The sequence below is a fragment of the Equus quagga genome, chromosome 4 (genome assembly GCF_021613505.1).
Source record: "Equus quagga isolate Etosha38 chromosome 4, UCLA_HA_Equagga_1.0, whole genome shotgun sequence".
In the NCBI taxonomy this organism is placed as follows: domain Eukaryota; kingdom Metazoa; phylum Chordata; class Mammalia; order Perissodactyla; family Equidae; genus Equus; species Equus quagga.
In genome coordinates this window covers 15,431,568-15,457,392 of record NC_060270.1, presented here as the reverse complement: position 1 = coordinate 15,457,392, position 25,825 = coordinate 15,431,568, and the positions used below count along the sequence as shown (strand labels likewise).

At 51.4% G+C, this 25,825-nt stretch overlaps 2 protein-coding genes across 11 annotated transcripts in view; one reads left to right on the top strand and one right to left on the bottom strand.

Moving 5' to 3' along the window:
- Positions 1 to 4,343, top strand: part of CFAP44 (cilia and flagella associated protein 44) — a 106,611-nt gene extending 102,268 nt beyond the window's left edge. For all 4 annotated transcript variants that reach the window (XM_046659083.1, XM_046659080.1, XM_046659081.1 and 1 more), the window contains one exon: positions 284 to 4,343. In XM_046659083.1, coding sequence (XP_046515039.1) covers positions 284 to 475 — 192 coding nt within the window. In that variant the 3' untranslated portion in view covers positions 476 to 4,343. The remainder of the gene's footprint in view (positions 1 to 283) is intronic.
- A 152-nt stretch (positions 4,344 to 4,495) lies between these two features.
- The window catches only part of BOC (BOC cell adhesion associated, oncogene regulated), a 71,476-nt gene continuing 50,146 nt past the window's right edge, over positions 4,496 to 25,825 (bottom strand). For 6 of the 7 annotated variants that reach the window (XM_046659091.1, XM_046659088.1, XM_046659090.1 and 3 more), the window contains 16 exons: positions 23,573 to 23,719; positions 21,363 to 21,506; positions 19,342 to 19,635; positions 18,745 to 19,017; positions 17,138 to 17,445; positions 13,602 to 13,764; positions 13,089 to 13,199; positions 12,377 to 12,583; positions 11,848 to 12,029; positions 11,279 to 11,384; positions 10,798 to 10,920; positions 8,359 to 8,580; positions 7,385 to 7,620; positions 7,096 to 7,172; positions 6,376 to 6,569; positions 4,496 to 5,236 (listed from right to left, as the gene is read on the bottom strand). In XM_046659091.1, the coding sequence (XP_046515047.1) occupies positions 5,049 to 5,236; positions 6,376 to 6,569; positions 7,096 to 7,172; positions 7,385 to 7,620; positions 8,359 to 8,580; positions 10,798 to 10,920; positions 11,279 to 11,384; positions 11,848 to 12,029; positions 12,377 to 12,583; positions 13,089 to 13,199; positions 13,602 to 13,764; positions 17,138 to 17,445; positions 18,745 to 19,017; positions 19,342 to 19,635; positions 21,363 to 21,506; positions 23,573 to 23,719 (2,975 nt within the window). In that variant the 3' untranslated portion in view covers positions 4,496 to 5,048. The remainder of the gene's footprint in view (positions 5,237 to 6,375; positions 6,570 to 7,095; positions 7,173 to 7,384; positions 7,621 to 8,358; positions 8,581 to 10,797; positions 10,921 to 11,278; positions 11,385 to 11,847; positions 12,030 to 12,376; positions 12,584 to 13,088; positions 13,200 to 13,601; positions 13,765 to 17,137; positions 17,446 to 18,744; positions 19,018 to 19,341; positions 19,636 to 21,362; positions 21,507 to 23,572; positions 23,720 to 25,825) is intronic. The other variant, XM_046659093.1, reaches the window with a different exon arrangement.

Below are 25,825 nucleotides of genomic sequence, written 5' to 3'. Positions count from 1 at the left end.
GTCCCTTGTCTCTTAGGATTCCAGCAGTGAGTCCTCTGATAGCTAGCTTAGTGTGTTACCTACTCATCTAAAGGGGATTTACATTTTAAGAGATCTTCAGTAGCCCAGAGGGACCCATTTCTCATGGTGGGATTCCAGTGGAGGAATTGGAGGCCCCTTAAAAGAAGGAGCAATGGCTGTTGAAATTGGCTGTCAGGCAGGCACTCCTGACAGATGTGTAAGGACGGGGAATTTTTCACCTTCCAAATGACGCTTAAAGCAGGGAGGCGTTTTCTTTCAACAGGGCAATGCCTTCCAGGGCCCTCGGAAAGCAGACATTGTGGCAAGAGAGAAGGTCACAGAACTGATCCGAGTCCAGGCAGAAAGGATTTCCGCCTTAAAGAAAGAGATTGCCCTTTTGCGCAAGAAAGGTGGGTTCATCCTCCCACCCATTCAGCCTCCACAAGAGAACCAGATGAAGCCCATGGATCTTTAAATTTGCCTTTTTCTCAAATCCATCCAAGATGTCTGACGCATTCACCAGAAGTTCTATTCCTTGTGGCCTGCGACAATCCTAATGTTTTAAAGTGAAGTTATCTAAAAGTCTGAAACCAGATCCAGTCATGTAGTTTTAATATTGTTTCTCCAGTTTGGTTATCTGAGAACTGACTGCAGCACTCAACATCTGTTTATTATTGAACTGAACCATCTTAGATCTGTTTGGAACCAACTGGATTGAGTATGCAGTCCCAGAAGGCTGTGTCTCACATCGCAAGCAAGCATCTGTACTATAGCCTGTTTTAGGAAATTGGTTTTTTGGTTCTCTGAATTTTTAGCCATTGGCAAGAAAAAGTGTCATTCAGCAATCCATGAGAAAACTTCCTTTCTTCAAAGCTTGAATCCTTGGAAAATATACTTTGATGTTATTAAGTATTCTCTGGGAGGACACAAGAGAAAAAGACAAACTATTTTACCAACGATATCTGAGAACAAGAAATACAAATTAGAATTTTGGCATTGTTACCTGCATAGAGCAGTAATGTGAGGGCTTAGGATTCAGGAAGTGCAGACAGAGATAGCAAAGCAGTTCATTCTGGCTTGGCAGAAAGGAAATAACCAGCTTCCTGAATCACCCACGGTTTCAGCAAACCCTTCTGCAATCAGTGGGGCAGTGGCGTGTGTTTTGCAAAATGGTCAATAAGGAGGTTCTCCTCTGAAGATGTTTGCCGCTTTCTCAGTATTCTAAGTATTCCCACCATTTCTTATGTCCTATGCCATTTTCTTTCAGGTTCTACTTGAGTCATTTGCTAGTTTTGATATAGATCCAGGAGTAATGAAATAAATTACATCATTCTGAGAGATCCTCTCTAACAATCACTTCTGATTGTGCATAACATTTTAAACTAATCTGAGAGTAGCCTTTTGGTTTGGGGGTAAGCGGTCATTGGGATGCATGGCTGCACCCATCTAACAACCGTCCCGCTGATATTTGGATTCCTGTTAATAGTGGCACATGGCACTTAAGATTCAGAGCTCCATGTGTCCGTATTAAGGAGCTACTCTAGTGAGGCTGTCCTAGCATATAAGTTGGTCACTGAGAAGGAAAGGTGAAGAAGGCCATATTGCATCACTGTGGAAAGTGACTCAGCAATGTCAAGTCTTCCTAACCTGTGCTAGCCTGCTCATCTGCTCCCAAATACAGACAGGACTGACTGACTTTGTGTGTTAGAATATATGTATGCATAGCCATTTGGCCTATTGTCTCCCTAAGATTCTTTCATATTCCTTCTTAAGAGGTCCCAACAGTTCGTGCTCATCACCATAAATCTCTGATGTAGGCAGCTTCTCTCCTGGAGAGCACCCTTTCATCACTTTCTCTGCTGTATGCCCTAAACTATGTGTGCCTTTCAAGCATTTTAAAAAATGTGCTAGTCATCACTCTGAGCGTTCCACTTATTTATTGCTGCATAAAAATTACCCCCAAACATAGCTTAAAACAGCAAACACTTATCTCATGCAGTCTCTGAGGGTCAGGAATCTGGGAGCAGCTGAGCTGGGCATTTCTGGCTCAGGGTCTCTCGTGAGGCTGCGGTCAAGCTGTGAGTCAGGCTTGCAGCCATCTGAAGCTCGGCCGGAGCTGGAAGGGCTGCTCCCAAACGCCCTCACTCGGCTGTTTGGCAGGAGGAGGCTTCGGTTCCTCACTGGCTGCCTACCACACGAGCCACTGTCTGCATAAGGTGGTCGGTCCCCGAGGAGACACTGCCCCCTTGGTAGTGGTGAGAGTCAGGGGCAGTTAGGTCATCTTCTTGGGCCTCATTTTATTGTCTGACAGCTGAGAGATTTGGAGCAGCCCTGAGGTCCCTTCCCATTCTGAAATCCTATAGTTCTAATTGCAGCAAGAGTGGATTTTGGGTCTATGGAAGAGCCGTGTCAAGGGTTCCATGTGTTTCGACTTAGAGCAAAACCAATCAGGATGATTATTTTTTTCCCAAATTGAACTGGACTAAATCGTTTCTGAAGTCCACAATATTTAGGCCTTCCTCCAGCACGTTTGAAATTTGACAACGTAGTTAGCACTCATTTTTATTTTGAAATGGACAACATAGATAGTTTTAGTTTCCTTTCTACTTGATTCCAGACTTAGTCTTGAATCTATAATTAAGAATGAGCACCTGAGTCTTTGGAAAGTTCAGCTTCCAACAGAAGGAGACCCTGGGGTGCAGCTTCAGCTGGGGGCAGATGGCAAGGGGTCCTGCTGCCCTGATCGCACTGTTCTCTGCCTCCTGCTGTGCCCTCAGAGAAGGCAGCCTCTCCTCTGAGCGTGAGGCCCCAAATCAGTCTAAATGAGTTACTTGTGGATCAACCGTTAATGAAGCTTGGCTATTGTGAACCCTCATGCATAGTATCTCATCTCAGCATTGGAAGAAAAACTGTAGAGTCCAGCAGGAAAAGCAGTTATCATTCCTGTGAAGTCAGCCTGTCCTATCGCATGGGCTGCCCTCCTGATAGGGGTCTCTGGGCCAGGAGCCAGGTCTCTGAGCTCTGCACCCCCACCAGCTCAGCACACCGGGTCTTACTCTTCCGTCTGGTAATTTATACAGCCTTTGCTGACTGACTCAAATTTTAAAAAGGCATTATAGTAACTAACCTGCATCTAAAGAAATAAAAAATGAAATGAAATTGAATATCTGAGCTGTTTCATTTTCCTGGCGGACATTTAAAAGCCTGGTACCCTAATCTTTTCCTTCTTTCCTGCAATTGGCTAAGGTAAGAATGCACATTTATCTCATTTAACGTGCCTCAGAAGTGCTTTATCTTTCCCCCCTTTTTTTTTTTGAGAACTAAAGACCATTCAGTGGTGGTACGATTCCAATGGTGTGCAGAAAGCAACTTTACATGTCACTTCAATAAAGTTCACCAAAAGCTAATGGGCTAGAAGGTGAGTTACAGGCCAGATCTGAGTGCCCCTGGATTAGCTGAGTGAAGGCTGAGACCGTGACCTCTGCCCCACTCCTGGAAGTGACCTCTGACCTTTAACGACAGGTTGTGTCGAAGTCATCTTATTTCTTCTCTTCCTTGCTCTGCTTCCCCTTTCCTATCATTGCCATGTTCTTTAAAGTCCTTCATTTTCTATTTTTTAAATACTGCTTTTCTGAAAATCATGTGGTGCCTCGATGAGAGTTCTTTTTCCAATTTAGCGGTTTGATGGAAAAACGACGCAATGATGTAAGAGCAGGCGCTGTATTTCTTCTGGCCAGCAGAGGGCGCATTTGTCCTAGACAGTCAGAGTCCCTCCCGGGCTTTCCTGGGATCTTGTTCATCCAATGCGTGACTCCTGGGTGAAGCCAGGCTCTGGCACAATGACTCTTAATGAGCTTGAGTGTCAAGTGGCATTTAATCTGTAACTGAATCTGTTACTGAAATCTAGAAAATACATCCCCCCTGATAACAGTTAAAGGGTGTGAGGGCTTTCATCGCAAGCTTCAGCCTCCATCTAGTTTCACGTATAAAGGTGGATCCTCTGGTTGGACAGCAGTAAGTAAATGTTGATTTTAAACAACTAGTGAGTCAATGCCTCTGGCAATGTTGGTGTATCTTTGGAAAGAGAGGAAGTGAGTTTTATCAGGCACCACAAATTCACATGTAGCCTAGCACTTCCTCAATGCTCTTTTGGAGAAAATACTTGGTCTTCAACACACACCTCTCTAGAAAGGATTAATTTCATTCCTTTGATGTGCCCAAAGCTGCTCCTCACTCCAGTCAGTGAGCGAACCATGAATCTGCCTCTCCTCGCCTCCTGTACTCTCTCCCTCTTGGACTAACCTGTGATCCATGCCGTCTACATTAATAAAAACAACTGACACCCAAAAAGAAAAAACTAGGGACATCTGCCACCTTTTCCAGATCTCACCTCTTGATGGATCTGAAAAATGTCACAAGTGTGCATTTTCTACAAATGCTCAAAGCCTAAGTCCTAATGTCTGGAGAGAATGCTGACTCACACGTGACTAAGCTGAAGGTTACAGGGAAGACTAAACATTTATTTAGAAGTTACAGTGTTTGTTTTTACAGAGATATGTTGCCACAGATTATTGATTCTGGAAGGTTTGTTAATGCTTATAGTACTATACACATCTCAGTCTATTCTCACGGACGTCTTTTGAAAACGTTTCCCGAAGCACCAGATCCGGCCATCTTCACGGGTGTCTCCAGCCTGTGGCCCTTGCATTTCCCTCAGATCGTCACAGACAGTGTGCCTAGGATTCTTCCCTCCAGCAGCTTCTCTGCGGGCCTCCTGCAGCCTCCCAGCGGAGGGCTGCCTGCTCTGTCTGCTCTCCAGCCAGCTCCTTACTCCTTCGGGGTTGACTCCTGCTGTGTTGCGGCTTGTTTTCCCTCTCATACCTCAATGGGGAGGATCCCTACGTCTCTCTCCAGAATTATAAAAACATACACATTTATTTACAAGTGCATAAATATATAAATATGGCTATTATAGAAAAATAAATACCATTTTCTCTGCCTCTTTTTTAAAACAACAAATATAGTCTTTCTGGAATATCGGCCTCTGCCTAAATTGTAGGAGGGGGTGTTTCAAAAGACACGTGCACCGGAGGGCTGGAGGGGAGCCGCATCCCGAGCTCCTGCCCTCTGTAGGCCCCCGTAGGATGCGGGGGACACCAGTCTCCTCCACCCACTTGGCAAGAGTCGGGACTGTCCACCTCTTCAACAGGTACAAGGCCCAGGCAGCACGGGGGCCCTGAGGAGAGAGAAAAACGGGAACCATTAAAACCCAGACTGACCAGGAACCAAGGCTCAGTGGTCTGGGTCAATCTCTCTGTGGCAGGAGCTGGTTACACCAGCGTTAAAGGAGCGACAGAAACCTACACCCGTCACAAGAGCATTTTCCCTCCTCTAAGGTCTCTCACAGACATGGAGGGGGCACTTACTCCCCATGTCCCACCTACACCTTTCAGCGGTGGGACCATGGAGGCTCCTGAGCCCTTAGCCTTGTGCCCTGGGGCAGATGAAGTCAGCTAAGTCCGTGAAATGTGGAAGAAAGCCCTGCTCTTTCCAGCCTTCAGCCACCAGTCTACCCTTCTGGTGTGATCTCTCCTTGTGATCATCCCACTTACAACTCATTCCCCCAGATGCAGGTGGTTCTAGTTTAATGATACTAGATCTGGCTCCAGGAGGTGCCTGTCTTAAAGTTTCATCTCCCAGAGACAGGGTCTAGGATCTGCGTGTGAACCGACATCCAGCCATGGAGGCTAAGAAACACGAGCCAATCCTCTGAACCGACCTGCACCCCAACTGAGCGTCCACTGATTTCCAAGAGACTGGCACAAAGGAAGACGGTGGGATCGGGGCGGGGGGCGGGGGGGGCATGCCTTAAGTCTCTTGGGGAAAGAGTCCTGTGGAAGCAGAGAGACGATGATGAGGTTTGGGAGACCTTGGCTCCTCGATCATTGATGCAACCTCATTCCTTAATTAAGAGACAAGACCCAACAAAGCGAGGTATTTCAGGGGGATTAGAGAAGGACTCTCGGTGCGAGGAGAGGTGGGAGGACTTTGTGAATGGCCTTGAAATGTAGAGACCAAAAGGGCTTCTTTCTCTGAAATGAAGCAGTGTACTTTCTCCCAACCTTTGAGGACACAGCTTGCCATGGTGGCGGGGGCCCCACCTGGTAGGCCCCTGCCGGGCCTTCAGCAGGGCGGGAGGACGGCCAGCCATCTGTCCCTCCCCTCTCTCTCCCAGATGAAAGCTGTGGATGGCTCCTCATCAAGGACCACCTTCGAGGACTTATCTCTCCCTCCTCCAAGTCACTCGTGGGTCGTGGATGCCTACCTCATGTCATCCCCAGCCTGTTCAACCTCCGCCCTGCCCCTGGTACTGACCTGGGTGAAAAAGAGGGTCCCACGTTGCTTCTAGCCCAGGATTCTGGGGTACACTCCTCCTTCCTGACTGGCCTGTGGCGGCAGGCTGTTCCTGGATTTCGAGGCAGTCCTGGTGGGTCTGGAGCAGCTGGTGAGTTGAGTCATCAGGCAGTGTGTATAAGAAAGAGCCCTCATCCGGGTTAGACTTGGGACCCCTGCAATCACGAGACCAGATGGGGAAGTGAGCTAGGGGCGGAGGGGGCTGTACCCCCACCCTCCAGCTGTTCCCTGTCCGTGGGCATCAGAGCCGGTCAGAGCTCAAGGGAGCAGGGACTCCTCCCCTCTGAACATCAAGAGGCGCCACACCATCACTTCATGGATAATTCTAGTCTATCATCTCCATTTTATTCTATGCAAGCCTGAGCATGTGAGATGCTGCGGAGTAAGTGTCCAGGGGAATCTGGGCAAAGCCAGCTGTATGTGGCTGCTCTGGCCTGCCAAGTGAGGGGAGGATTCTGAGAGGCCAAGCCATGCCCTAGAGCAGAAAGGGCATCATGAGTGCAGTCCCCCCAACTGCCTGTCAGGCAGGAGTCCTGTGGTGCAGGTCGTCAGACGTGGGGATTCCTGAGTGGAACACTGATGCTCGCCTCTCAGTGATGGTCGCTGGATTTGAGAAGCTAAAGAGAAAGTGAGCTCTCGGGCTGGGGAGTGGAAGGCAGGGAGGGGGAGGGGCCTGGTTACCTGGGAACCTGGTGGCTGTGGGGGTCATATCCATTGCCAAGAATGGTCTGCCTCAGCAGGCTGTTGGTGTCATCCTGCTGCTCAAAAGAAAGTCAGGAAAAGGTGATGTCAGTGAGTCCAGGTAACTTTCCTGTTCACTGTTCAACAGGATGGGCTGCTCTTGACTAGAGAAAGCCTGGCCCAGCACTCCAGATTAGAGGCTGGAAGGGAGGAAGTCCCAGGAGGCAGCCCAACCACTCCCTCCATGGTGGCCTGTACGGGCTTGCCCACACTCTCAGGGCTGTGTTACCTGCGGAAGCTCCCCCGGGCAGTGTTGCTGTGGTTTCAAGCCTGGGTAGCCCATGGCAGCTGCAGGGCAGCCCCTGTTCACATGTAGCCCATTGGCACAGGCCCGTCCATTGGTGCCACTGAGGTAGGGCTGCCCATTGGTTCGATGGCCTGGGAGTCCACCCAGTGGTACCATAGTATATTGGCAGGAGGAGGACAGAAGGGCACTTCGAGGAAACCCCAGGTCTGTTGTATGTTCTGGAAGGACAGAAGGATAGAGGTATGCTTAGGCCTAGGAGGCCTGGGGCAGCTTCAAAAAGTCCAAGATGAATCTCGGAAAACTCCTGAACACATAGGGTCAATTGAGGTAGGCAGTGAGTTGACACTGCCCGAGGGACATTCTCTCTCAGAACATTCTTCTTGTCACCCACTCCTTCCTAACATCCATTCTTTGTTTGCAGCAGGGCAAAGGGTGAGGAGATATAGAGGCCAGGGTTTAGGGGAAGGAGGAGGTGAGTGAACAGAAGGAGCAATGTTTGGGGAGAGGCAAATGGACCAGGTGTGTTGCCATTTGAAGCAGAAATTAGCAGATAATGTAAGATTAACCCAGGAAAAGGGGAAAGCTCAAGGCAGCCCCAGACGCAGAGAAGAGGCTGGAAATGCTTGGAGGGAAGAGACAGGGTCAGTTTTCAGTACGAACACGCAGTCAAAGCAGCAGCTTCAGACATGAAAAGGAGCTGGAGTGAAGGAAGTGCTGAGTTCCCGAGATGCAGACATGACAGACCAGCTTCCACTTCTTTGTATTCTCTTCCATCTGCCCAGGTCTGTGCGCTGGGAGGAGAGGGCCGAGTCTTGGAGTATTCTCTCACTCTCTCCAAGAATGTGAGGTGGGGTGCCTCCAATCTTGCCCTGGAGAGGCCTCCTTGGGGGGCTGGGAGGCCCCTCTCCCCTCCCCAGGCTCCTTGCCCTTGGTTCTGAGGAGGGTCACTCACTCACTTTGCTTAGACCAGGCTCTCCACAAGCAGAAGGGGATGAAGGCAACAATGATGAGGACAATGGAGCCCAGGACAACCCCAACAACCAAGTAGGGCAGGTCGCTGGAGCGCGCCACCATGGTCCCGGTGCCCACTGGCCGCTCTATGGTTCCAGGGGGTGGCGGCTGAGGTAGGGCCAAAGTTGGGGGTGGGAGTCGACCAGGCTGACCAGAAGACTTCCGAGCTGTAATTGCAGACAAAACTCACTTCAGCATCTATTCTTTGACATTTCTTTCACAACAAACAGAAAAAAAAAAATACCCTGATTTGATGGTGTGGGAAATGGGGTCAAATTCACAAGACAGGGCCTCAAAAACCCTCATTTGGATGAATGTGGTGTCCAAGCTCAGCATGAAATGGCATCTAATGTGAAATGTGATATTGTTGAGGAGAACTGAACCTTATATTTCAAAACACAACCTGAGATATTGTGAGCCAAGCACTAGAGTCGGACTGGGCCTTTGGGGCAGAAGTAGTCTAGGGGGTTTCTGAAAGCAGAGCTGGTGAACTTTTGGAAGAAAATATTAAAAAGTGCATGAAACCGGCAGAAGAAGTGGGATTGGAAGAATTTACTATTCCTGGACGGATGAAGAGATGGGAAGTACCAGCTATGAGCTCAGGCTGCATCGCAGGGCGACAGATGTCTGGGGACTCCCCAGGACAGGCGGCAGTTGTGAAATGCCAGTTCAAAGGTGACGGGGTGGTAAACACCTCATCTGGGTTCTGCTGCTGTCAGGGTGTATGTGACATCGTCGCCTCCTTCCCCCTGGACTTCCCAATCCTACAGGCTCTGATTATCCTATGACCTCTCTGACTGCTGCCTCTTCCCATTTCTCTTTTCTTTCTGTCTTCTCCTCAGACAAAGGGAGGTCATCCTGGGCCTTCTCAGTCCACACTCTCTCATCTGTTCCCATGATTTCAACCGATATCTAACCACTGCCAAGTCAACCTCCCTTCTCTTATCCCTCCCACTGGGCACCAGACCTGCTCCTCTCATGGGACACTTGCATTTCAGTGTCTCAGAAGAATCAGACTCAGTATGCTTCCAAGTGGCTTCACCTTGGTCCTTTCTCATGGAAGCTGGTTCCCATTTCAATAAATGGCAACATCGCCCCTGTGGTACTTCAAGCTAGAAGCCTCAAGGTTTACTTTGAGCTCCTTTCTCTGTCTCCCCACCCCAGCATGCTGTCAGTCCCTAGTCCTACATACGCTTCCTCAGAAAAGAGACTCAGGCCCACCCCTTCACCTCACCTTTACTCCACGGCCCCAGTTCTCTCCCTCCAGCCACAGTCACTTTCCTGCATAGTCAACAGTCACCCTTCTCAACAAACAATTCCAATGATGACCCTCCTCCACATCATGGCCCACAGGGTCCTCAATGACCCACCAATGTCCCTGGCCTCTTCCCTGAGCATTCCTTCTCTTGTCCCCATCCAAGGGTCACATACTCCAAGCATCTGGAGCCACTTCCAGGCTGATCCTGTCCCGAGACCACTCCCTCCCCAGTCCAGCCTGATTCAGTCCTTCCAGAAGACCAGTGCAAAGCCTTTGTGAAGCCTCTGTTCTCTGTCCTGGGCACTCTGTGGTCACTTGATACAGGACTCCCAGCTGTGTGTGTCTCTGCCCCTCGCTTCACTGTACATGAGAGAAGAGAGTAGGAAGCACACACAGGAGGCACTCAGGATTTGCGAGTCAGTGACTGAAAGCACTGCAAAGCTGGAGAGAGAGTGCTGATGCCTCAGTGACAGGAAAACAGGCTGTTTCTTGTCTTCATTCCTATTCCTTTGTGGTCTTCTGATCATGTACTTTGCAATATGTCTGCTGTATACACTTTCAGTATTTGCAAAATGGAGATAATGCCACTGACCCACTTGACTAAAGCGCAAAAATTAACAAGTCATTATGTGAATACATTTAGCAGGTTTTAGTGAAGAGAAAGAGTCTGGGCTTGTAGTTAGATGAACTTGGCCCAAAGCATGCTCCACTGCTAACTGGCTGCAGGACCGTGGTCAAGGCACGTCATTTCCTGATGCTCAGCTTCTTTCCTATCTCATGACGTTGTAATTAAATTAAGTAAACTAACCAATGTTAAGTACCAAATGTTACAGCAGGAAGAAAGTGTTTATAGAAAGTTCCCAACTTAATTTTAGGCTCTAGTCCATGAGTTCATATATGACTTAATTCCCAAGTTCCTTGAAGCTGTCATGATGGCAACCCCTTCACACTTAATTTGAGGCACAGGAATATGAACAGAAGGGTTAAGAATAATAAAGTTTGAGGATACTTGGAAAACAAGACGTCTTCCTGGGGAAGAGATACCCAGCATAGCATATGGAACAGTGTTTCTGCCCTAGTTTGCTGGAAATAGGGAGAGGAAAGCAGAGAACCCAAAGAGAACCACCTTTGGTTTCACAGATCATCACGTTGCTGAACTCGCTCTCCCCTCCTTCATTGAAGCACTGCATCTTAATGTCGTAGGAGGTCTCTGGCTGCAGGTGGCTGATGGAATGCCAGTATCTATCCCCTGGGAAAGAGAGCAAGAGAGTCACGAGTGGTGGTTTTATCTGGTTTGCTTGGCCCCCATGGCAGTCAGACCCAGTCAGGGTTGTGTGTTTGGGCTGGTGCCGCTGACCAGCACAGGGGCCATGTGGTGGAGGGACATTGGAGGAAACGTTCTAGGTGCCCACCCGAGTTCCTGTTGGCCTGTCACCATGGGAAGCAAGCATGTGGTTTTATGAACTTGCTGACCTCGTGTGTCATGAAAGACTCAACGATATGGGGCGCAGATGCTTTGTTTCACACCGGCCCAGGCTTCATACCTTCACCAACAGCTGGACCCCCTTGCCGACAGAGAAAACTCATCACACACAAGTGTTTCTCACCTTCCACCATATCCTTCTTGTAGTCACTATCGTTGTCACTGTCTGTGGGTCGGTAATAGATATAAAAGCCATGGATTGGGGTGTTGTTGTTACTTGCTGGAATATACTATAGGGAATGGAGAAGAAAAAAGTGGACAATGGATCAGAGAAATCATCATGTGAGCAGAACCACTGGTGGATGGAATTTTACTGCAGCCTAGAGTTTAAAATTCACTGGGAGACCCTGCCAAACATTTCTGATGATATCCCCAAGGCTCTCTGGAGAATGCTGTGGAGATCACTCATTATTCTATTTAGCCTAGAGGTCCCCCAGCTTTTGGAGAAAAGAAACAAACTGCCATTTCTCTGAAGCCTTCAGTAGCCTCTGAACCTTCCTGGGTATTGTGAGGGCGAGTCCCTCTGGCCCAATTCCCAGGTACATGGGTGGAGCAACACTTAAGGCGAGGCGTCTCAAAGGGAGGACTGAGGCAGAAAAGTGATTCCTTCTTGTCTGTGACGCAGCAGCCAGATCCTGCCCAACACAAAGCTTGGCCCCATCTTCCCACTGCAGTCTGTGCAAGGCCACTTACCATCCACTTGAGCATGATGGTGGTCTCGTTGATGGCGTCGGTGAAGGTGATGTAAGGGCCGGCCACTGGCCTCTCATACACGCGGCCGCTGTAGCCCGACACCATGTAGGGCCGGGAGGGGGCGCTGGGCTCGCTCTCCCCCAGCATGTTCAGAGCCCGGACTCGGAACTTGTAGGAGGTGCCTGGAGAGAGACGCTCCGCTGAACCCAGAAGCTGAGAAACACTGTCAGACACCTCGCAGCCCACCCAGGCTCAGGACCTGGAGGGATCTTCTGGTGCCTAAAAGCAAGCCCCAAAGGACTCACAAGAACTCCACCCTTGTCGGAAGGGAGCCACAACAGAGATGGTTCTAGACCTCTTATGGACAGAGAGAGGGAGCAGGAAGGGCTGTGGGACTGAGGTGCAACCAAGAACATCCATGTGAGCCTGGTGGTGGGCAGACGATAAGCAGAGAGAAGGGCCCCCACTGTCTTCCTCCAGGTGGTCGGGGGCACTGAGGGACCAGGTAGGACAACAGCCAGGCCCCTACCTTTCTCTAGGCCTGTGATCTCCACTGAGAGCCGGGAGGGAGGGATGGCGCTGGTGGCCAGAATCCAGTCCCCCACTTTCTTTAGCTTCTTGTACTCCACACGGAAGGACTGGATTGGGAAGCCACCATTCCCACGGGGAATCCAGGTCACATACACTGATGTCTCAGAGGCCATGGAGATAGTAGGCCTGTCTGGAGCTTCCGGGGCTGGAGGAAACCACACAAGGGAGAAAGGAAGCAGGAGGAGGGGACACGATGAGAAGACAGCTGTATTGCGTCTGGACTTCGCCTGTCCTGATGGGGGCCTGCTCCTCCCCGCAGCCCTCCGCCCCCAGGCAGCCGCTTCAGACCTTCCTAGGGCTACCTGGCTCACCCTCTCCTGTGAGGAACTCAGAGTTCAGACCCCTAAAAGTTCTACTTCTGCAGTGTCAGAGTGTGGAGGTCAAGGGCCAGCTGCTGTCCCCTCCACTGCTCTCTGGACCCACAGGGTCAGCAACCCCAGTGTGGGATTTCAGCATTTCATCCGAAAGCTCCAATCTAAATTTCCTCATTGTGGTTAACTGGGGAGATGCCAGGAAAATATCATAAGGACTCTTGGACCCATGGAACCAAGACCTTGTTCCACCTGCAGCAATGAGCCTTCTGAGGCAGAGGACCTGGTTCCAGTTCTGACTGCTCGTCACCGCCGCCCTCTGGGTTGCTGGGGGCTTACGGGAGAGGCGGCCATGGTCTGGCTGGCTGCTGCTCTGGGGGCTGGCTCCAGGGTCATCTCTCTGGATCTGCTGCTCCTTGCTGGCCATGATTTCAGGTTTGGGCCGCCGTCCTGGGTAGAAATGAGCTGAGATCAGGAAGGGAGGGGGCGTGCACTCGGTTTCCCCTTCCACAGACTGTGTTCTGCCTGAGGGTCTGTCAGGTGGTCTGACAAGGTGATGCAAATAATACAGGACATTGGAAGTGTGGTCCGACTTCCAGCTCTCCCTGACTGCCTTGGTGTTGCACCTGGCCCCTAAGAGAGAGGGGGCAAAGGGATGCCAGCTGGTGACTGTCTTGATGAAAGGGGTGACCTCAGCCTGGTCACGCAAACCATAGGGAGGTGATAGGTGAAAGGAAGATAAAGTTGCAGGTGAATAGCTGGGACAAGCTGAGCAGGGCTTCCCACCTGGGCCTGGGAGGATTGGCTCAGGCCCACGGAAGCCCCGAGCTGGGGACAATGTTTGGCCCATACCAGTTCGGAAGGTCACCATGGCTGTCTGGCCTTCGCCTGCACAATTGTAAGCTGCCATCTCCACTTCATACAAGCTCCCAGGGTCAAGTCTGGTGAGGGTCAGGCGGTGCTGGTTGGCTGGAATGCCAGAGATGGTCCAATCATCAGAAGAGTTTGTGACCTGCTGGAGAAGGTTGCTGGTCTAAGGACCGGTTTCTTGGCTTGGAGCTGCAGGTGGGCTGCGGTTTGCAAGGAAAGCAGGACTGAGCCCAAGAGGGCAGGAGGAGGGAAGGAGCCTGGGCCAGGCTGGGGGAGGGGGTGTCATTGCAGAGCATAGACTGCTCCTGAGGCTCTGGGACACCCACCCTCGCTGGGACAGTAAAGTCAGGCCTCCTGATCTTTCATCTAAAGACCCCATCAAAGAAAACTCAGTGGGGAGAGTCCAAAAGGCCTGAGTGATACTGCTGAGAATTTCTCCAAAGATCTCCTCTCTCTGCATTTCTGAAAACCCCCATGTTTAACCTTTTGTCTCCTTGCTCTATCAAACCAAAAAACACAGTTCCTTCAGTTTGTAGTCTAATGAGATGATGATGAAAATGACAATAAAAAGAGCAGCCCCAGGAGAAATGGCCACGTTTGCTGAGCGCTTACTCTGTGCTGGACATGGAGCGAAGCACTTTGTATGTTCTATAACGCGCATTCATGACGACAGCCCCAGAGACAGGTGTTAACATTGTTCCCACATCACAAAAGAGGAGACTAACGTGCAGAGGGATAAGCAGTTTGTCTAAGGCCGCACGGCTGGGAGTGCAGAAACCATGACACCCCTAATCATAACCTATCCTAGAAAGACAGAGTCTGGGAGCCAGAAAATCCTGGGTTCAAATCCTGGTTGTGTCTCTTACCAGCTACATAACCCCGAGCAAGTTCCCTAACCTCTCTGATCCCTAAGCTCTTCATCTCTACAGTGAGGCAAATAAAATCTCTTGGTTTACTCTGAAAATTAAATTAGATGATTTCTGTGAAGGGTTGAGCACTGAACCTGGCACACAGCAGGCTCCCGACGAAGACCTGGGCCCTGTCCTGACCTCCCCACATCCTCCGCTCAGTGAGCTCTCCGCCATTTCAATCCTCCTTTCGCCGCTCCTGCCCTCAGTCCTTGCTTAGAACTTTAAAACAGTGGGTGAATTGGAACTATTATAGATTAAACTTCAATGGCTTCAAATTCCTAGCTCTTTAAATCCAAAGAAGAAAATATAGGCGTTCCAGGCTCCCCAGCCGGCGATGCTGAGAGGCTGCTTCATCTCCCCCCACCCCCAACCTTTCAGGACAAAAGACTTAACTGCCAACTGCGCACATCTCAGAGCCTGCTGGAACCTGACGCTGTGGTCTGCTGAAGGAATTAAGCAGCTGGTAGGAAAAGCTCGTATTCCCAAGCAGAATATTCCAAAGCAGAACAAAACCTACCATTCAAGGGACAGGGAAAGTCTGGGCTCATTAATGTCAGGCTTCCAGGATTTGTTCCAAGGGGAGAAGTTTTTACAAACTGAGAATCCCCAGTGGTGCTGGAAACCCAAACACAGAAGCCCAGGGTCTGCAGATGCACCAGGAAACGAAACTCGCTCCATGCATGTGAAAAAGTGAAAACGCGCTGGATGATTCCCAGCCTCCGGCAGGAGACGGGGGCTGAGAAACCACAACCCAAACGCTGATTTGTGATTTCAAAATCCTTTCTTGTGTGATGATCTTTAAGACGTTAGTCCCTCAAGAAAGGAAGTGCTTTCAAGACACAATTTCTGCCTTGGCAACGTCCACCTAACAGCTCCAAGCGCCCCACAGGCGGGAGCCTAATAGAAGCCAGACCCAGTGGGGGCGCCCTCCTCTCCCTTCCCCTGCACCTCTTCTCCCCGGCCCTCCAGCACCCGCTCCACACTTCCACCGGGCTCGGAAATGAAAATAAGGAATGGAACTGTAATTAGTCACTGTCACACACACCGAGGGGGTGAATGCGGCCTCAAGCCTGGCATTTCCGATCACCACACATGGCCTCTGCCAGCCTGCCCCTTGGTAAGGCAGTTTCAGGGCCACCTATTGGCCTGAAAAATATTATTCTTGCTCTCATGCTGTTCTTGTCTCCTGGGGACCACAAGCATTTGGCCTGCCCTGATCTTTGTCTACAACTCTGAGATGGAGGTGTCCAGTTACATGAGGAAATAAGGATTAGGACCAGCCCTGCCCCATAACCTGTGCTGAACAATATGGCTTTTTGTTAAAAACCCATTCACCCCTTTACTGGCTGTCCATGAAGCGGCCAGCAGGCCGAAGGTTAACGAGAAACTGCTCCCCGTGGTCCCCACTGAGGAGGCAGCTTTGCCTTAGGAGTCTTTCTGCCGACCCCAGTGTCTCTGTGGACTTGCCCTGAGCCAAGGTGTCCTAGGGGAGCACATAGAGGGAAAGAAGAGACTGAGAGGGGCCAGCAGGGTCCAGATGGGGGAAAAAGGGCGTCTGCATAGCCAGCACCTTCCACGGGGCAGGGCTGGTGGTGTTTTTCATTTGTTCATTTTAGAGGGGGAAGAAGAGTTGATAAATACTTTTAGTTCCACATTCATACATTTTCCATATTTTCTACGAAGTGCACATAGCACTTGTATAAGCAAAAATAATACAAATGTATAATAAAACCTAGCATTTATAATACATTATTACTTATCAAATAAGATTTTAAAAAATCCATTTAAGAACAATAATTATCTACTGCTAATGGCCTTAGAAGAAAACAGCATGTCCCCGGGATGAAGAGAAATATTTTCAAGGGAACTTCATGTCCTCCTGCCCAGCAGCCTTGACCGAGGGCGGCAGCCCTGTCCTGCCTCACGGTGTCCGGGGGGCTCCGTTCTGGCTCTGCACCCTGTCAGAGCCGGAGATTCCCTCCCGACAGCTCCCGACACGGTCCCCTGGACAGACTTCCTTCTGTCAGGGAGAAGGGGCTAAGGGCTGAACAACGTGCTGTGCTCTCAGCTCAAATGCCTGCTTGTCACGCCCCAGCCATGCTGAATCTGGAGAACTGAGGGGGTATTTTATACCCTCAGAGAAAACACTTGTTCACAAATATTTGTCCTCCTGGCTCTAGAGCCAGCTTGCCGTGCCAGAGTTCCTGCAAGGATGTGCCCAGCAGGGCTTACTTTGGTTAAAAGACAAAACAGAACACCATCAACAACAAATGACAGAGGGAAGAGGGAAGGAAGGGGAGGGTGCACAGGGCGACTAATGGCTAATGCTCCTCTGGGACTAGAAGCTTCCGGGAAACCAGTGCACAGAGCTCAGACCTGAAGACACTACAGGGCTTTGTCCTGTGCCTCCCAGGGTCACAGATGCCCCACTCACAGCCAGCTTCCTAGGAGGTGGTAGGAAAGCGCTGGGGGAGACAGAGGTCGTGATTACAGTAGGGACTGCTGGTCCATGCTTCAAGAGCTCAAGGGGTGATGGCTAGTGGTCAGGGAGCCCCCCCCCCCCCCCCAGCCTCCCCGAGCGCGGTGGGGCAGCCCTGAGAACCATACCTTGCGGTGTTTCACCACATAGTAGAGGATGGGAGCCCGGCTGCTGCCCTCGTGCCGAGGCCGCCACACCAGCTCGTAGGAGTCGGTTTTAGAGGTCCGGGGTGAGCTGAGGATGACAGGCGCCTCGGCAGGAGCCACCTGCCCCTTCTCGCCAGGGCACGGTGGGGAAGCCGGCTGTGCTGATGTTGGGGGCCTTGGGAGCCCCTGGCGCCCCCTCAGCATCTGGTCAGGGCTTCCGGGCCTGGAGGGCAGCATGGGAGGTGTGGCAGTGTCCGGCTTAGCATCCCGCCATGGCCTCAGGGTCGTGTCTGTAGGACGAAGCAGGAAAGAGAAGGGAAGGAAGAGGCTGTTAGTCCCCTGGTCACCTGCTGAGCTGTTCCCCAGGGAGACAGAAGTCAGAAGACCTGCTTGGTCAGGAAGAGCCCTCAGCTCAGGACCGGAGGCAACCGTCAGCCTGCTCCTGGGGACCTGAGGTGACCATCAGCCCGCTCTTCGGGACCTGAGGTGACCATCAGCCTGCTCGTGGGGACCTGAGGTGACTGTCAGCCCGCTTATCGGGACCCAAGGTGACCGTCAGCCTGCTCATCAGGACCTGAGGTGACCATCTGCCTGCTTGTGGGGACCTGAGGTGACCGTCAGTCTGCTTGACACACAGCCAGGCTCTGGGAAGAGAGGGCTGGCCCCTGCCCTGCCAGGAGGGAAAGGCAGCCCGGTGCCCAGTGCCCAGGCTTCTTGCTGTGACCCAGGGGTGGCAGACAAACAGCTCGGCCACCTGCTTGTTTCCTGAGCCCACACTAGTGCATCTTGAGAGAATGTTTTCAGTTTTCTCCAGAGGTGCAGGAACCCTGTACCCTCTCTCTTATGTCTCGGCTGGGGATAGGGAGCTGTCTCTTCACTGTAGGACCTTACCACCGTGACACAATGTGGGCCTCTTCCTACACCACTGCAGTGGCCTGGACATGTGAGCCAAGAAGCCAACTGCAGATGCCCTCTGCGAGTCTGAGAGCCCAGGAGAGGCAACGCTCCCTTCAGGAAGCTTCCACAGACTCTGCCAACACTAGTTTTTCCTTTACCTGACCTCCTGTACTACAGGAGGTTGGCACCTGATAATGTTGATTCAGTATTTTATTATTTGTTCCTGCATTTTTCTCAAATTCTTTCCTTGGTAAGTTTTATCTCCTCCATGAGAAAGGTCTTGAGGATAGGGTCTTTGATATGTTTCTCTGCATCACCCTTATTACCTAGCCCAGTGCTGAGCACACTGTAACTGCTCCATCCATGTAGGTGTCAACTGAAATGAAGTGAACTGAGAAGGACAGACTCGCTTGTCTTTGTGCTAGAACAGTGGTTGTCAAACTGGGTTCCAGGGAACCCTAGGAACCCACAGATTCTGCAAATTAAAAAGTTTTTAAAAATATAACCAGTAAATGGGTCATTTTCAGTAGTGAAAATTTGCACTTCTAACTTTAATAAGTTAATTAAATTTGAACTTACAACTGAAAGCCACTTTAATCTATTTTATATCCTGGGGTTCTGGGTTGGATTTCATTTGAGAAAAGGGTTCTGTGAACATTCAGCTGGAATCTCAGCCCATGCGCTGCGCTCACCTGGCCTGGCGGTCCTCAGCTGGACCACGGCGTGGGCGCTGCCCACTTCGTTCTCGGCCATGCACTGGTAGACGCCTTCGTCCTCGGGCCCCACGCTCACCACCCGCAGGGCCCGCCGGGACAGTCGGAGGCGCTGGCTAGAGGTGAGCGGCACGGCGTTCCTCAGCCACAGGACGGAGGGCGGGGGGTTCCCACGCACCTCACAGGTGAGCTTGGCACTCTGGCCCCACGGGATGACCAGCTGGGACAGCTCCATGGTGACCTCAGGGGGTTCTGCCGGGAAACCAAAGCAGAGGTGAGAGAGGCCGAGTCTTCCGTCCAGGGCTAGACAGGCTGGGGAGGGGCCTGCAGTCACGAATGGTTCTCTCCTCCCCAGTGGCAGTTGGGAGAGGGAAGGAAAGGTCCCATGTCCCCTCCATCAGAGTCATGACAGCATAAAGAGGGCAGCCAGGCTGGACATCCTAGTCCCTGGGGTCAAGGAGCTGTGGCCCTCGTACTCCTCTATCCTCACTTGGCACGTGTCTGAGCCTTGGGCTATGAGCTTCCAGAAATGCACTCAAGAGATGGCCGAGGAGGATGTCTGCAGGAGAGGCTCACCAAACACCTGGACGTTGTAGAGGATGACCGCTGCCCCGGGCTCCCCGACCCCGTTGTCAGCCATGCAGCGGTAGGTCCCCGAGTCCTCCTCACTGGTGGTGTCGATGAGGAGGTTGCTCAGCAGGAAGCGGGTCTTGTTGTAGCCAGCGACACTGGACCCATCCTTGGCCCAGGTGACCCGAGGGGGTGGGATCCCACTGGCCACACACTCCAGGATGAGACTCTGGCCTTTGGTGACAATGATGCTCTGGGCCTCTGGGGGGTAGATGATGCGGGCAGCCTCAGCGGTGGAGCCTGGAGGGGCAAGGAGGGCAAGGACAGCAGGTGGGCCTCGGACTTCATGCAGAGGACCCCCGGCCCGCCTCGGTGGCCCAGCCCCGGGAGGCAGTCCCAGAGATGTGGATTTGGAATCCCACAGCCCTCCAGGGGCTTACGATCTGCACAAAGTGGGACAAATCACTTAATTCCTCTGGACCTTGGTTTCTTTATGGGAAACAGGGACCTCCTTCTACAGAGAGCTGTTACAAGGAAGTAAGGAGATGGCAGCAGAGCGGCATTGTTGACACAAGGTATGCACAGATAACCATGTGTTGGCAAAGAGAGAAAGATGAGGGGTGGACAGAGAAACCATTTAAATGATGCAGGTGATTTTTCTCGCTTGCAACCCTGCAAGTGCGCTCTGAGACCAAGGATGAGATGCAGACAAGGATCCGAGGTGTCCCCCAAACCCCACCCATGGGGCTCAGATCCCGAGTCTCTCTCACAATGTGAGCATCTCACAGTGAGCATCTCTCTGAGCTGAGTGGGACCCGTTGTTTAAAGATAGGCATTTCTCATATTGCGAGGTCCCCAAAGGAAATCCACTGCTTCATCCGGGGCTCAGCTGAGGAAGTCGCCATCTTTTTCCAGTGCTGGCAGAACCTGCCCAGAGCTTATTGAAAGGCATATTGCTCTCCAATGTGCCACCTTCCTCATGGACCTTCGAGGAGCATGTTGACTCTGTACTTTGGCTTTACATGCCAATCTGGGGCAGATCCAAGTTTTATAAGACCTGCAACTTACACAGCTTGGGTGGCCCTCTTTAAGAAAAAGAATGCAGAGGGCAGCCCAGTGGCACAGCGGTTAAGTTTGCATGTTCCGTTTCGGGAGCCCCGGGTTTGCTGGTTTGGATCCCAGGTGTGGACCTACACACCGCTTGTCATGCCATGCCATGGCAGGCGTCCCACATATAAAGTAGAGGAAGATGGACATGGACGTTAGCTTAGGGCCAGTCTTCCTCAGCAAAAAAGAGGAGGATTGCCAGCAGATGTTAGCTCAGGGCTAATCTTCCTCAAAAAAAGAATGCAAATTTACAGATACAAATTAGGTGAGGGAGGAACCCCTGAAGGTTTGCTTCATTAGCTTCCTGATAAATCTGCCTCTGTGGCCAACTCTAAAACCTGACTCCCATAAGATGTCACTCCACTGAATATGCAAGGAGCATAGAAAAGTGCCCGGCACATAGCAGGGGCTCAGAAAAGGTAGCTGTTGTTTTCATATAAATGGGGTGGGGGGTGGGGGGTGGGGTGTGGGCCTCCATGGACTTTGACCAGAGGGAGGTGGTGAGGGCACCTCTGTGGTGCAGACATTAGGCACAGCTGGGCAGGCCTGGTGGCCTCACACAGGCACAAATGCACCGCCATCTTTTCTATGCATATGCTGTCAGCTGCTGAGCAGCAGACTGTCCTGCTGCAGCACACACATCCCAACAGACCCCCCTCTGACAGTAACACAGGAGGAAGAGGGTATCACACACAGCGCTGTGATGTGACCAGAAAGCACAGCCATCTCTGAGCCAGGTGACAGCTGTGTGCTGTGAGAGGCTGGCACTAGGGTTGGCCGGAGGGGAGAGGTCCCCACCCTGGCTGAGTCCTGAGTCCTGCATGTCCCATGGCTTCAGCCCCACCTCAGAGAACACAGATCTTGAGCGTGGACTAGGGCACCCCCGGTCCCCCCTCCATTAGCGAGACCCTGCCCCTTACGGCGCACACGCAGCCTGTCGCTGGAGCCCGAGGTTTTCACTTCCTGGGTCACCGGGTTGTAGGCAGCACACTTGTACATCCCCTCGTCCTCCTGGCTGGCGTTCACAATCTGGAGGTTCCCCGATGGCATGATCAGGTAGTTATCTGAGGAAAGGGCAGGGCGAGGGGAACACGGGGTAAATTAGGGCCCAGAATACTGCACTCAGCAGCTCCCACAAAGTGGGCAGGGGGAAGGTTGGGTCGAAGCCAGGAGCCCTATACCTGAGTCCCAACAAGCCCAAAGCAAAAATTCCATTCTCCCCATAAAACCTCACGCCAAGTGGGACAGAAGTGCCAGGGAGTGAAACCAACTAAGCAACCAGCTAACCAACTAGCTGGCTGACTGACTCCCCCGAGTCAGTACACAGGTCTATGGAAGGTTTTACACCTTCAAGGGAGCTAGGGTGGGTGGAAAGGAAGAAGGAGCTGGAGTCTGCCCGACCTGGGCACAAACTCTAGGTCTGTCGTGTACTAACTGTGTGATCTTAGGCAAGTTAGTGAGCCTCTCAGATCCTGTTTCCTCATTTGTAAAATGGCATAATGTGTGCTGATTCAGAGCCATTGTAAAGATCGAGGGGGCCAGGCTGCATCCATGGGGGATGAGAAGATCATTCCCGCAAGTGAGCAGGAAGGAGGGAACTGACTTCAGAACTTCCCATCAGTCTCGGTCACAGGCACAGCTCTGAGGCACCTACCTCACTAGTGAATTTCTGCAACCAGGGAGGACTATCCGAACCCCCAACCACCGTCCTCTCCGTGAATGCCACCAAAGCCCCTTCCTCTGTCTCGCTGTCATGCTAGGCTGTGTCTGCTTCTGGACGCCGGGGACAAAGAGAGTGGAGCCCCAGGGCTGTGTTCAGCTTCTTTCAACAGGAGACAGATTCACAGCTTCTAAACACCTCAGGGACTGGGATGGTGTCCAGTTTCCTGGCAGACAAAGCACTGGCCCTCAGCTATGAGTTTCAGGTGGCCAGCCCTGGGAGTCGTGCTGTCCTTGCACTCTAGGCTCCCCGAGCCTGGTGCTGGCCTGCCATGGGGCTGCCCTAGGTGTGAGCTGCTTGGGCAAATACCAGACAGAATGGGAAAAACTCTCTACTTTTGTGGGATGGGTAGGCCTCCTCTAGGCACTACTGGCAGGCTTCTGCTAGGGAGAGGAGAGATTAATGGGCTTCTCCTCTCAGTCTCCAGTTATTGCTGAGTGGCAGGATTAGGGTTGTTAGCCTTTCAAAAAATAGTTTTCTGTATTTTCTATAGTGAACATATATTCCTTTCATAACCAGAAAAAGTTAATAAAATTTTTATTTATTTATTTATTTTGCTTAAGAAGATTGGCCCTGAGCTAACATCTGTGCCAATGTTCCTCTATTTTGTATGTGAGTCGCCTCCACAGCATGGCTGCTGAGGAGTGGTGTAGGTCCACACCTGGGAACCGAACCCAGGCCCCCAAAGTAGAGTGTGCCGAACTTAACCACTAGGCCAACGGGCCGGCCTCAATAAAAGTATTTTTAAATCTATAGGATATTTTTAAAAGTACAAGTTTTGAGCAGTAGGGTCCAGACAAGTAGGGTCTGCTTGGCCTGGAGTGCAGGGTCAGTGGTGGGAAGAAGCTGATTTCATTTGTCTTGAGATGCCCTCTCCCCGCTGGCACTCTGTGGACCAAAGCTTGGCCTCCCCTGGACCAGCTGTCATGTCCACTGTGGCCTGAGCAGGAAGCTGTGACTGCTGACATAGCTGCATGGCCAGCAGAATGGGGAGAGGGAAAAGCTCCAGTTCTAGTAAAAAGATTGCTCTGCTGTGTGGGGAAGAGCTCCCACCAGGGAACCCGCAGCTGGGGAATGGCTGGGCTCGTCAGGCAGCCTTTCTGTGTGGCTGGTGGCAGGGAGCTCGCACAGGGCAAATTGGGAACCCTGTGCTGGGCCCCGATCAAATGGCAGCAGCTCAGCAACATCTCCCCGGGCCACAAAGGATGAAGAAATCCCTCACGACGGGGCAGAGGACCTCCACAACGGAAGCCAACCCTTTAGGATCCTCCAGTGCTCACTATCAACATGGAGGACAACTGACCATGTGAGGAGGAGCTGTCATGGGTAGATGGGGGTTTGGGATGCAGGGGTCAGAGCGGCCAGCTTCCCTGCTGGCCTCGGCCTCCGGGCTCCCACTTGCTCACTCACCTCTGGACGCCTCCAGCCACTCTTGTTTGACGCTGTATCGGACCTGGGCTTTGGGGTGGCTCTCAGGAAGGTGGCAGGCGATGACTGCCGTGTTCCCCTCATCTACTTCAATCACGTGCTGCACGTCTAACTTGAAGTCCTGGAGATCTGCGGAGAGAACGGAAGGTGCCGGCTGGGTCTCCACGGAGGAGAGAGACAACGCGACCTTCCCAGGTGGGCTTCTGCCTTGGTATCTTCTGTCACAATAGACAGCTGCAGGAACCTCACACCCTGGGGGCTCTCCAGGGGTGCGCCGAGTTCTTCCTCCAGCTTTCTGTTGTCTGTAGGGGTTTCTAGGATGGAATGTGCAGCCCTCATCACACATGGAGTTCGGTATACATAAGCTGGAGGGCAGGGGCGGGTGTAGAGAATTCCATCAGGAGGTACCTGTAACACAGACCAGCCTCTTCCGTTAGACTGAGACATGGGGGCGAGTTGGCCAGGTCCATTGGCCTTACTGAACCTGGCTGGATATGGGTTATGGTCGAGGCACAAATGTCCTGGCACAGCTCAGCTAATGGAGACGGAAGGAAACAATGAAAGAGAATGCTGATGTCTTTTCTCCAGTTCAATCAGGAACAGCCGTCCCCGGTTCTTCTCAGACACCCACAGTGAAAAGTGACAGGCCCAAGATGCCACTTGATCATCAATGGTTATAACCAAGAAAGCTGATTCCTGCTACCCCGGAGCTATACTCTATGTCAACGCTAGTCCTTTCTCAGGACTGGGGGTGGGATCTGTGGATGCCCTAAGGGTTTTCTAAAGCCAAGAGGGATCTCCCCAGTGTGGCTTAATGGCAGTGGATTGTGGGGGAGCTGAGGTCCTGACACGAGGCTGCAGTCTCTGGCAGCATGGTGGCATCTCTCCTCACTTGGCTCAGTGGCAGGAAGGATGGGATGTATACTGGGAGAAAATGGAGGTCCATTTGGAACAGGAGCAGGATGTTTCCCAAACAATCCAACAGTCCAAATGACAAAACTGTCTTTGCAGGAGCCAAATCACTGATGTCGCAGAACAAAACGGGCCATTTGTGCAACAAAATCACATTGTGAATTTGGTCTTCAGGATTGTAGCAGAATTTAATTTGAGGGAGGAAATAAAACTAACGGAGAATAAGATAAGAAAGAAGAGAATATTAACCCAGACACAGTCTTCAGAAAGGCTCTTAGAAAGCCCTGGAGGCACCCTCTCTGAACGCTGACCCCACCAAATTTTGCTCAGCTCCTGAGAACTGACACCATGGAGCTGATGGCAATTCCACTGCAAGATTCCACCTGCCTGTGTTGCTGTTTCCACTGGAGACCCAGGGAAAGCAACAGGAGCGGGCGGCATCAGGTTTCTCACAGAAGACAAGAGGTAATTACCAAAAACAAACTACTGTCACCATAGGAGAGCCCGCTGATCAAGCTCTGAGGTCAGGAGGTTCCCAACCTAATGGAACTTTCCAAAAGCTCTTCGTCAAGCTAAGCTAGGGCAGGAAAGTCCTTTTTTTCTATGACAGGATTCTGTCTCTTCAATTATGATATTAGATGGTGAACTTTTAGGGGTGAGGACCAAGTCTTGTTCACATATGTGTCCTGCTGAGTTAACCTAGGGCCTGGCCCAAGGAGATGCCCAGAAATAGTGAATGACTGAAGGAATGATTATCTTGGAAGCTGAGCCCCTCAAGTCAGGTACGAGATGCCCATTTATGGGGCCTATGAACTCAAATTTCCTAGTTGCATTTGGTCTGCACTGTGAGCTCAAGGACATGGGCCTAGCACAAATTTGCCATGAACCTTTTCTCGAAGTGTGGCTATTTTGAAAACAGAATGTTTCTTCAGAGGTTACTTCCGGGGTCACAGGAAAGAATTGAATAGGTCTAACGAATGTGGAGTGACAAATACATGCTGTTCACGAGTGGTGTGGCAAAAACAATGACAGACGGCCTGATTCATTTCTACGGCCCCATCGTACTTTCAAGGCTGAGTGATCAAGGGATGTCTGTGGGACATGGTGAGATCTCTCACGGATTCCTTCCTTTGGGTGGGTGGAGAGCGTCCTGGGCTTTTAAAGAATTATCTCTTCATTATTTAATTTTGTGTATGATATCTGACCCTAACTAAAGTGTACATTCCTAGTGGGCAGCCTATTAATTTTGCACTCCACACCCCAACCCCAAACCCCACTGCACAGTACTCAGGATACAGCAAATGCTCTCTACCTCCTTGCTGA